The sequence below is a fragment of the Scyliorhinus torazame genome, chromosome 8, assembly GCF_047496885.1.
Source record: "Scyliorhinus torazame isolate Kashiwa2021f chromosome 8, sScyTor2.1, whole genome shotgun sequence".
Taxonomy (NCBI): Eukaryota; Metazoa; Chordata; class Chondrichthyes; order Carcharhiniformes; family Scyliorhinidae; genus Scyliorhinus; species Scyliorhinus torazame.
This window is the reverse complement of record NC_092714.1, coordinates 53,657,434-53,669,477: the sequence shown is the minus strand read 5'-3', so window position 1 is coordinate 53,669,477 and position 12,044 is coordinate 53,657,434. Positions and strand designations below refer to the sequence as shown.

The window sequence follows — 12,044 nt, the reverse complement described above, 5'->3', positions numbered from 1 at the left end:
ATATGTACACATTTAGAACAGAATACACAGCAACAATTTGTATTTATATAGTGCCTTTAAGATAATGAAAGATTCCAAATTACTTCTCAGGAGCATTATAAAGCAAAGTGTGATACCAAAACCAGATAAGGTTGTCGAAATAGAAGCTTCTTTTACCGATTGATATACCGCTGCATACCTTTTCTTTTTGTACAACCAGTAAGCCACCCCAGCGATGACTGCAGCTATTAGTAGGCCTACGATAACTCCCACTATCACCTTGGCCTGGTCACCACTGCCTTTGCTGTTGTCATTCTTATTGTTTGGGTCTGCAGGAGAAAAAGCATTCCAATCAGATTTATCAAGTCACGATATTCAGCTAAACTTTTAAACCAATTGGACCGTACCATGACCCGATATGGTGGTAACTGTTGATTTATGGGTTATTCAGATGTCACAGGAGATCTTGAGACTTGTATACGTGTATATTTAAACATGAACCTTTTATTGTTAATCTTTAACTATTCACAGATCCCCGGTTGCATTCATACATGGTGCTGTTCCTGCCATGGCGGTGGGTTGCTTACTTAGTGTTGTTTCTAGACTATTCCCTGAGTCTATTACCTTGTGACTCTATACATCACACCACAGCCGGTAATGGACTCCTGTCCCACGTTAATCCTTGCTCTGCTGAGCACCTTTATATTACAATGGCATGCAGGCACATCACTTAATGCACTTAGTAATACTTACAATTGATGGAAAGTAATGGTTCTATGGATAAACACACTGATCAATAATTGACAGAAGGTAGTGGTTCAATGGACAAATGCACTGATCAATGTGGTACCAATTTCTAGAGGTCAGGGATGCCTTGCGCCAAATAGGGATCTGCAACATTCTGTTGCCATCTTGAAATAAAGCAGACCTGTGGCTGGCTGCTTCCATTCCAACAATGCCTGATGCTGAATCTAGCTCATGGCTCTCTGTTATGCAGAGAATTGACATTTTGAATTCCTGCCAGTCTTTGCCACGGGTTAAATTTCCTTCCCATTTTACACTATGCAGGATGAGAGGTCAGAAAGGAAAGTGCAGGACTAACTGAGTTAGAGGTGACAGAAGTCTGGAAAGGTTTACATGTTGTGGTTAGGTTGAGCCAGAGGAAACCCCCGATGGCAACATGTAGAAGGAGGTCATGCATTAGGTAGCTCCCGCCAGGGTGTGTTTTTTTCAGCCCTTTTTGCCCGGTTCCCGGGGGGACAGTTTCATCTTATAAGATAGTACAGGGGTCCTAGTTTGGAAGTAAGTAAAAATAAAATGTCCACAACTAAAAATTCTGCAGCTGGTAATCCTTCAGCGGATTGAGAGGCTTTGCGTCGAGCGTCAGCAGGGAAGATGGCATCCAGTTGGTTCAGCAGCTGGGGCTGCCCTGATCATGGCACATATGCTAACTGGGGTATTGGCCACTGAGTCTGAAAAGCAGTTTGAAAACATTTTGCGAGGCAATGCAAAGTGATGTTCGACACTATCCATAAGTCGACTGAGGAGGCACTGGATCTTGTCCGTGAGAAGTTGGGAGAGGACTTTGGAAGCTATAAAGGAGCATGGCGAGGTGTTGAAAGGGGTTGTGATGGCTTTGTCGAGGCACAGCGACCAAATCGTCTCATTGGAGGCGGAGATCTCAGTGGCGACGGAGAATAATAGGAATCTGAGGATGTAGGTGGATGACCTGGAGAATCAGTCGAGAAGACAAATCCTCGGTCATGGGATTGCCGGAGGGCCTGAATCCAACTGCGTACTTTTAGCAGATGTTTGGTAAGATGGTGGGGGAGGGGGTACTGGCAACCCCTCCAGAATTGGACACCCCGGCAGAAGTCTCGGGTCAATGAGCCACCATGAGCAGTGATAGCCAGATTCCACACCAGGAGAAGCAGCGGGTCCTGAAATAAGCCAAGGAGAATCATGACCCAAGATGGGAAGGAAGCCATGTTAGGATATGTCAGGATATCGGTGCAGAAATTGCGAAGAATCGAGCAGCCTTTAATAAGGCCAAAGAGGCTTTATACAAGAGTGGAGTGAGGTTTGGAGTGGTGTACCCTGCGAGGCTGCATGTTACCTTCATGTCAAAGGACCAGTACTTTGATACTTTGGAGGAGGCAGAAGGGTTTGTTACAGAGCATGTGCTGGGGTCGGGTTAAACTGGCTGTCTGTGGACTTGTTATGGTTGTTTATGGGAAGGGGTTTGGGGGATTTTGTTTACATTTGTTGTCATCTCTTTATTTTTGGGTTGGGATAAGCTGTATAGTGGGGGATCTGGGGATAACTGTTTTGTGGGATATTGTTGAAGGCAATATTTCTCTTCTATTTGGAAAAATATGGGGCTGGATTCTCCGAATATATCCGCAGGATGCGTCTGGTCTTACGACCAAAACGTCGGCGCCGTTCCCGCACCAATGCTCTGTTCGGTGGGGAACTAGCAGCTGCACCATGTAAAGACCCCGCGGGGCTTTACCCGCCAATACGGACACAGAATGGCCAGGTCCGTGGCCGTGCACGCGAACGGTGGTGACCTGCGAGGACCCGGCCTGCCACAATCTGCCCCCACCACCAGTCCCCCCCCGCCCCCATCGAAGCCCCCCCCCCCCCCCATGCCAGGGGAACGGCTCCCCACCGTTGAGTGTGCTAGGGTTACAAAAGTTGAGAGGACACGTGCCCCACGCCGTCAGGAAGCCAGCCCATCGGGGGAGGGCCTCCGGTGATTCCCTGAGACCGTCCCAACAGCGTGTGGCGTACGCCTCCAGTACGCCGTTTTTGAGGGGCGGAGTATCGGAAAAACAGCGCCGCCCCCGATTTTGGCGTAAGAAGGGATTCTCCGGCCGATCGCCGCAAGCGTTTTCGGCGTCGACAATCGAAGAATCCTGCCCACGGTTCCCCGTGGGAATGTACTTTTGTAGGGATGTTGATTTTTGTTGTATTTCGGTAGCTGGAACAGATGGGGTGTTTTCTTTTTTGGCACTGGGGAGGGGCTATCTCGCTAGTATTAAACTTTTAGCTGGTGAATGGGAGCCAGGTGGGGGGAGGGCCTATAGCCAATTGGACCTGTTTTAGTGGTTCAATGAGCCTAGCATTTTTGTTTGGTTGGGTGATGGGGTTGGTTAGGAGCAGGTATTATTCTTTGGAAAGTGATCCATTTGGATGTTTGGGTGAGGTTTGGTTCAGGGGAGGGGGGGGGTACGTTTTCTGATGGTGATCATGTGTTGGAAGAGAACAGATTGCTGGATTATGGGTTGGCTCTGTTGGGGCAGACTGGAATCAATCAGATGGAGAGGTTTGGCTCTGATGTTCTATCCTCATTTAGACATGAAGAATGCATTTAAAGCACAATGTTCAATGTCATGTCCAAACGGCTTTTGCTCAAGCCTTTGTACACAAAGGTGGAGATCAGAAATCACATGACTATGGCAAACCACAGTGCACAACAACACTTTTCCAAACACTATGGGCTGGATTCTCTGTTTCAGAGAGTGTTGACACCGGAACTGGCTTCTACAACAACTAAATTGATTGTTGGGGGACTATGTGGTGCGCACCACATATATGCTGCGGTATATCAGGAGGAGGTAGGAATCCCCGAGGGGGCGGACGGTCGGGTGGCGGCCTGACCCCAGGGACTAGCTGCTGTCCAGATGGGTTTCGGGCTTGTGGAGCTCCATCGATAATGGAGATACAATCACACAGCCGGGGCCTACACGAGGCGTAGTCAGCAACCAGCCAGCGCCTGCAGGTGCAGTTTGAACAGTCCGACCGCCTGCAAGGACAGGAGGCGGTGCTGGCATTGCATAATATTCAGGTCAACACCGCACGTGTAGCAACCGTGGTGGAGGCCTTGGGGGCGAAGGCATCAGCCATAGGTCAGGATGCCCAAGGCCTGGGATGGGTGGGCAGTGGCTGAAGTACAGGACAGGGCTACCCTGTCACAGGCAGCTATGTACCAGGACCACCGGGACATTGCAGTGGAACTGCAGAGCTTGGCCCGGTCACAACGGGTTATGGCTGAGGGTATGGTCAGCATTTCCCAGGCGCTGGCTGACCTGCGCCAGTCCTGGAGGGAGGTGACACAGACACTGTGAGATGTGCTACAGGCACAGAGGAAGGTGGCCCAGTCTCTGTACTCCATGCCCACGAGCATGGAGACCCTGGTCAAGACGAGAGGGGGGCCTCCAAGACTGGTGGCACCAGGTGGCGGGGGAGCCCTTGGAATTCGCTCCAATTGCACCCCCGTCCCGTGGAGTAGCCCAGGGGCCATCAGGCATCCTGAGGGAGGAGGAGGCGATGGGACCCGTCCCGCTAACTCCCACGGGGAGGCACGGGAACAGAGCACCTCGGACCTCCCTTTCCTGACCCTGGCGCATCTGATGGGCAGCGGGCAGAACAGGGTGGCACCACGCCACCTGGGACACCCGAGCAACATATTGTCCGGTCACTCAAGAGGAAGGCTGCCAAAGGGGACCCATGTCACAGGGCGGGATTCACAGCACGTAAGGCCAGAAAGATAGACATCAGTCAAGTTAACAAAGCTGCAGCACATAGGATATCGTTAGGGGCTAAGGCACAAACCGTTATAGTGATGTTTACCTGTTATTTGCAAAATAAACACCTGTGCACAAACATTCCAACCTGCCTTGGCTCTCTTTTTGGGTGTGAGGGATGGGCTGGGCGTTGGGGTGTGGAGTTGATCACGGCCTGGGGCCCTCAGGTCGGACCCCGCACATCCCTCCTGTAACCCACTGTTACACCACCCCCGCTCGATCACTCCCCTGGTCACTGCATGGATGTCGGTGTAGCGCGTTTCTGCATCGATCGGTGGCCTCTGAATAAGCATCATCGGCCATGCCTGTAATGGATAATCACTGTCGCCCAGGAACCAACCCCTCACCTGCGAGTGCACCTCAAAGGTGCCAGGAACCGTCAAGTGTGCCAGCATGAAGGCGTCATGCATACCTCCTGGATATCGGGCGCAGATGTGCATGATGCGCAGCTCATGGTCACACACTAGCTGCACATTCATCAATTGGAACCCCTTTCGGTTTGTGAAGATTGGGCCGGTGCCCGTAGGAGGACATGCATCTGGCCCTGGGGCATCCTGGCAATGGTGGCAAACCCCACTGCCTGAGCATCCCGGTGGGCCCGGTCCATATTGTGCCGACAGGGCATATAGGGCCTCCGTGACGGGGCGGATGTACCTGTGCACCGAGGTCTGAGAGATCCCAGACATGTCTCAACTCGGCGCCTGGAATAACTCCATGGCGACCGATACCTTGATGGCCACTGGGAGCTAGTGTCCTCCCCCACACCCCTGCGGTGCCAGGTACACTATGATCTGGCAAATATGTCGCACTGTCTCTCTGCTCATCCAGAGTATTCAACAGCAAGCCCGGTCCGGCCGGTCTTCGAATGACAGGCACTGCCGGTACACTCGAGCCTGATGCGGTGCCTCCTTCCCACCTCCTCCCCGGCCTGTTGGGTGGCCTGCTCTCCATTCTCACTGGCTGGCTCCTGTTCCTCTGGGGCACATTCTGCCGCTGCAGGGTCCTACCCGAGCAGCTCCTGCTAGTACACCCTCAAAGCACCCCCCAGGGCTGCAGCGGCCATGATGAGGGCCACCATCCCTGATTGAATTCCGAAGTCCATTGTCTGCAGGGGGTGAAAGTCAGATATGTTCGCATGATGCATACCCCCTTGCCCAACACTTGCACTGCAGCCCTGTTCCCACACGTACCCCCACACCCATCCCACGCCCTCCCCTGGCCATTCCAACTGGAACTCTACCCTCCGCACCACACCACTGGCCAAGTCAGTGCCCGGCACCACAAGGGCCTCTGGCCCCGATACGGTCCTTGCTGGCAGGCCCACACCCCTGTATCGGTGGCTGGTCCTACCCCTGCCAGCAGCATACTCCACGCCCCCCCCCCCCCCCCCCACCAGGCGTCCTCCCGGAGGGGCTACTGTGGGCGTTGCCCTTGGGTGGGCCACGTAATGCCCTGCCGCTTGTGGGGGGGGGGGGGGATTTGGAGTGCGGGGGTGGGGTGGGGGCACCAATATGACCAGTGTCACCCTGCGCAACCACAGGCCACGGTGGGCGGTTACTGGTGTGCGCAGCAAGATGGTTGCCTTGTAGGCTGCGGCAATGATGGGCCGTGCCTCGACACCACGGTCCCAGGATGGTCACCCCAATGCCATGCTCATCCCCTGATCGCCCCCTGTTACTTCAGCCACCCCCCAGCCAGCGGCTGGACCGGCATCCCAAGGGAACATGTTCTACCTCCGCTCCCTCCCTCAGCAGCCATGGCGCCTGTTTCCCGATCCGCTCCCTCCCTCAGCAGCCATGGCGCCTGTTTCCCGATCCGCTCCCTCCCTCAGCAGCCATGGCGCCTGTTTCCCGATTTTTCAAACCACAAGTGAACCTCTGTTGGTAATTCCTCCTGGCGGAGGCGGAGCATTGCAGATGCCCCAGAGAATACCGGGTCAAGCCCGTGAATGATATGCGAACGGTGTTTAAGGTACGTGCGGAGTAGAATGCATTGACGTCGCTGTCGCGGCTCCAGAGCATGGCCCCTGCTGCCGACCACGATTTTCGCTTCGCGTGATTTTACTGCCCAATTGCGACCTGAGAATCTGACGTCGCTGGATGGAGAACCCCACCCTATATATCCCATCAAGAAACCAACACCGTCATGAAAGAAAGATGGGGAAGAGAAAAGAAAGAACTTGGCCTAAAAGTTAATAAAAGCATAAGTGAGGTACCCAGGCTAGGTAAGAATGGTACCAATGTTCTCAATGGGAATTAAGTGGAATATCATTCCATTCCCTACTCCAATCATTCCATAATTTGACAGTGCAGCAAATTGTATGTTTTGACAGATGGGTTATTGCTAAAGTGACATTCTAGTGCCTACCTGAAGGATCTTGTTCAAGAGTTTCATCCTCTGGTTCCTTGAATCGCACTGAAAAATGCAAAGAGAAAGACAAATTAATTTGAACCCATGGAATCCATTCCTGAAGGTTAATTTCAAGTCCGTAATTTTATGCCAAAATAGCCGGAGGAATTCTGTCCCCCAAGATAGTTTGTCACCTCCAGATGGAGGTGAGGGATAGCTCATAGGACACAATCAGAAACAGACAAAATGGAACAAATACCGAGCGAACAACAGTGTGGAGTCAACATGGCTTCCAACAATTGCTCAGATATCACTCCAAAATAGAAATAACTAACAGTGAAGCGACAATCACTGTCCATAAAGTTCTACCAGTGAACAATCCTGTCAGAAGTAAGGGAGACGACTTCTGGCGGGGCGCGCGAGCGGAGCGGTCGTGCTGGAGAGAGGCTCCAGCCAGTCCGCGGCATTTCGGCGATTTTCGGGGGTTTCCCGTGGTTTCGCCGGTCGTGATTTCTTCGGCCGTTGGGGCCTGAGGGACGGGCGCCAGGTCTGGCCGGTGGAGACCCCCGTGACCGGAGGAGCAGGGGCATCGAGCCCGAAGCAAGCGGCGGGGGAGGAGCGTGGCCTGAGGCGAGGCCTGAATCCAGCACAGATGTAGAGGGGGAGCAGCGCACACCGTGTACCACCTCCCCCCCCACCCCCCCGCTGAAAATGCATGTTTGAAGTCCGGTCCCAGGAGAAGAGATGTTTTGAACTTTGATTTTTGAAAAGAAAAATTTATTTAAAAAAATTATTAGAATAAGTAACATTACGAACTACAAATGGCTCCAGCACATTGTCTATTCCAACTACTGAATATGCAAAGCAGTTATTAAAATAGAGCAACAATTCATTGCAATGAGTTGACTTTCTGCAGCAACACCTAGACAAGTGGATCTGAGCAGGAAAATGAAACAGCTAATACAGTTGCAACCTTTCACAGTGTAATTGTGCTTTCAATTATCAATTAGCACAGGAACAAACAAGTGTGACACTCAGGGACAAGACAGCAAGTTCATTATTGCGCCTCAATTAATGTTTCCATCACCTTGATTTCACTGTAAACCAGGCACAAAATCAGGTCATCTTCAAGGTCGTGAAATGTGGGGAGAAAAATCAAGAAGCAATGGTTAAGTGACACCAAGCGTGGGTCTTAATAATCTGCGGATTGTAGGAGACAGTAAAAACTGGGTGAGGTAAAGCAGATCACAGATTTCAGGCCAAGTAAAAGAATAAAATAAAGAAAGAGACATTGGCTGCGAATTTCTGGGCTTGTTCGCATTGGTCGGAAATCCCATTCTGGCCACTAACTCGCAAGAGAGCCATAACGGGATTTACAGCAGCAAGACCTCTACAAAGCATATTTAAATTTATGATAAACGGTTTAACGCCATTGTTTGGTGCCATCGGATGTTTCGCCCGCCAGAGTGGTGACCACACTGAGGGTTTGGAAGTGGCTGCAGCCCCCAGGTGGTGAGAGACTTGGCTGGGTAGTGCCTGGATATTGTGCCCTGGTGGTTGGTGGGGGAGGTGGGGGTTTTACTTTCACTTTGAGATCAGGTTCTCCTTTAAAAAGGGCGCCCCGATCTCTGTCGAGCTGGGCTTCTCTGCTTGATCAGCCCCTGCCCCAACCGCCAGAGTGACGGCACCAAACACAACCCCTTGCTATTTTTTCACAATGTGTCAGAAGATCTGGAGTGAAAACTTGGCTGAGTTTCTGGGGAGAAATATATTGGTTTTCAGTCAGAACTTTGCCCATTCTGATGAGTATTAATTTCAATGCAATGAAGATGCAATGAGCTTAGAAAGAAGACAAAGGGCAGGATTCTCCGTCGGCCGCGCCGGAATCAGTAAACGCGATTCGCCGATGCTGAAATTGCAGTGGGCGCTGATTTGACGCCAAATTGCAATTCTCCGTCGCGTCGACAGGGCCGTCAATGCGTTCAAGAACGCACATACAGTAAACACTGTTGGCATATTATTAGCGGGCCTAACCCAGTATTCTCCATGGCCTCCACGATTCTCCACCTCCAATGGGCGGAATTCCCGATGGCGAGCTTCACATGTGCTTTTAAAACTCGTGGAACGGCATCATGGCTGAGGTGGGAGAGAGAAAGGAGGTAGAACATGGAGACGCATGACCGTGGGCTGTCGGGCGGACACTGACTGTGGTGGGAGGGGGGGGTGACAGGGGAACGGGCCATGTGGCTGGGGTGACCCCCGGGGTAACACCCCCCCCCCCCCCCAATGGGACTGGGGCGCTCTCCAGGCATGGGCCAGCCATCATTGCCGTGGCCTGCAAGGCAGCCAGCTTGCTGTGCACCCCACTGACCACCCACCTTGACCCCTGGTTCTGCAGAGTGATACCGGCCTTATGGGTGCCCCCATATGGCGGGACATCAGGCAGCCCACCTATTTACAGCGCCCACAGTAGCCCCTAGAGCGGGGCGCTGGGTGAGGGCCACGGAGCGCACAACTGCAAGGGCAATGTCAACCGACAGAATCCCTGGCAGCAGGGATGGGCACCAGGGCCAGAGGCCCCCACAATGCTGGGCACCAACAGGGCCAGGGGTGCAAGGATAGGGGGTAGGGGCCAAGCAGGAGCAGGGTCCAATTTGCCAACTAGGGGCACCATTCAGCCTGTTGGACCTGGTTGGGCATGGTGTATGCACCATGCTATCATGTCGGCCTTTCACCCCCAACAATAGTGGCCTTCGTCCTAGTCGTTGCAGACCAGAGGAACAGGAGGCAGCCACTCAAGGCGGAGAGGCAACCGCGAGGGAATGGGGGAGGGCACCCGTCAAGGTGATGGTAGTCCTGAAGGTTTACGCCATGGACTCCTTCCAGGCGCCGAGTGGTGACCTGTCCGGGTCTCACAGATCTTGAGCGGCTGCCTCCGGTTCCTCTGGGGCAGGCTCTGCTGCTGCAGATTCCTCCTCCTCAAGCAGCTCCAGCCACAGGGCACCGACAGGGCTGCGGCGACCAGCAGGAAGGCCACCATTGTTGGTTGAATTTCAACATCCATTAACTGCAGGTGGTGAAAGGCCAACGTGTTCGCATGGTGTAACCATGCCCAACCAGGTCATGGAGGCCCTATATGCCCGGTCAGCACTATACATCCATTTCATGTGGATCGAGCCTACCAGGATGCCCGGGCAGTGGGGTTCGCCACCAGGCCAGTGTGGCACTGGCTCAGGAGGGGGAAACACCAGAAGGACTCTCCCGATCATGAGAAGGTCCTGAAGACACATGATTAAACCAGCCGTGGTGGGGGTGAGGGTGGTATTTAGGGGGGCTTTTGACACACATGTCAAAGGAGATCACAATGCATCGGGGTCTCAATTCCTTGCCCACGGCTGACTTCCACCCCAGCCACTTCCCTGTCTTCTGGCCCGCCGACCACGTCCAAGGCCCACTGCTCAGCTACAGTGAGGGCCGCATGTCCCCCTCCAGTTTTCTCCCGCTCCTTATCCGTGGGGCGGGGGGGGGGTAAGTGAAACAGAAAACGACAGTGTTAGACAGTCTGACGCATGCAGCTGGTGGCCTCAGTGGCCAGGGCACCCGGCCATGGCGGCCGGTGTGGGTGCCGACATGTGCAGGGTGGGGGTCCGGCTGCTCTCTTTGGGAGGGGGGCCATCACGGGTGTGGGACAGGGGTTGGTGCCAGGGGCGCAATGCTGCCTTCTCACCCTGGCTGCCCTGAGGAGGTTGTGCAGCTTTTTACAGCTTTACAGACCAGTCCGGATGCTGTTGCTCGTGGCGCTGGCCACCTCTGCCACCTGCGCCCAGGCACGGTAACCCGTGCCAATCCCGATTTCCACTGGACTCCTGTTTCTCTGTCCCATCATCCCTGGCATCGTGCCCAGCATTGTGGGGGCCTCCGTCCCTGATGCCCGCCCCTGCTGCCAGGGATACTGTCGGCTGACATTGCCATTGCAGTTGTGCGCTCCGTGGCCCCCGCCCGGCATCCCGGGACGGAAAATTCACTCCACTGTTGCTGAATATCAAAACGTTGCAGCCTCCTTCCTGAGCCCGGGTACAGGCATGCCCCTCTTCTCCACGCACCTAGAAGGGTCTTGAGACCGGCGTCTGTGAACCTTGGAGCCGCGCGTCTTGCTACCATCTTGTTGGCTGGGATGGTGTGTGTGGGAAGTGACGTGCTGATATGTTGCTACAGCTTGTCAGCCTCCGGAGTGTCAATCGCGAATCCAGCGCCATTTCTCATTAGAATCAATGTGTTCCACGTGGTGCCGGTGCGAGCCCCTCAACAGTTGCTGAATCGGTCCAGGAGCAGCGCCAGCTTTACCGTCGTGGAACTGCACGATTCCTGCCTTGGCGTTCACACTTAGTCTCAGGAACGGAGAATCAAGCCAAAAATGTTTAGAAGGATACTGTCTTTACCAATATGGCTAAAATAAGAAACAAGGTAGCTATAAAAAGAGGGAGGAAGCGTCTGTGTGTGTGTGTAGGAAAACCCAGCAAAATGTTCAAATGGCCAACACTGGTCTGAACTGCGGTCCTAGTTTGACGTTTGCAATGCCAGCTTGAACCAGTACCAGTCATTTCCCAAGTTTTACTGGTTTTCCCTTCTGGGTGCATTCAGTCGTATTGGAAAATTCTCTATTGATGGTAAAATGCTGAGTATGTGCTTTCCAGGCATTTCATAAGATATAAAGTGCCTCAGAGACGTTCTCCATCAAGTCGTACTATCTCAAATCAATTTTAAGCACAAGATACGTGGAACAGAAAGCTCTGGGGCGTCATTCTCCGACCCCCCGCCGGGTCGGAGAATGGCCGTTGGCCGCCGTGAATCCCGCCCCCGCCGAAGTCTCCGAAGGGAGAAAAGTCGGCGGGGCGTTAATGGCGACGCTGCCGCGGAGAATGTCACGGGTCTGCGCAAGGCAGCCGATTTTCGGCCTGCCGATATTCTCCCTTCCGGATGGGCCGAAGTCCCGTCGACGTGATGACCGTTCACGTCGACGTGAATCAAACCTCCTTTTCATCGGCGTGACCCGGTGCTCCAGGCTCACGCCGACCAGCGAGGAGGTGAGTGACGGCCTGGGGGGTTGGCTCTGGGCAGGAAATGGCG

The 12,044-nt window shown here is 53.5% G+C and overlaps 1 protein-coding gene across 1 annotated transcript in view; it reads right to left on the bottom strand.

Moving 5' to 3' along the window:
• The window catches only part of LOC140427845 (CD166 antigen-like), a 441,201-nt gene that overhangs the window by 8,407 nt on the left and 420,750 nt on the right, over window positions 1-12,044 (bottom strand). Inside the window, 2 exon segments of the mRNA XM_072513612.1 lie at window positions 179-308; window positions 6,936-6,983. Of these exon segments, the coding sequence (XP_072369713.1) occupies window positions 179-308; window positions 6,936-6,983 (178 nt within the window).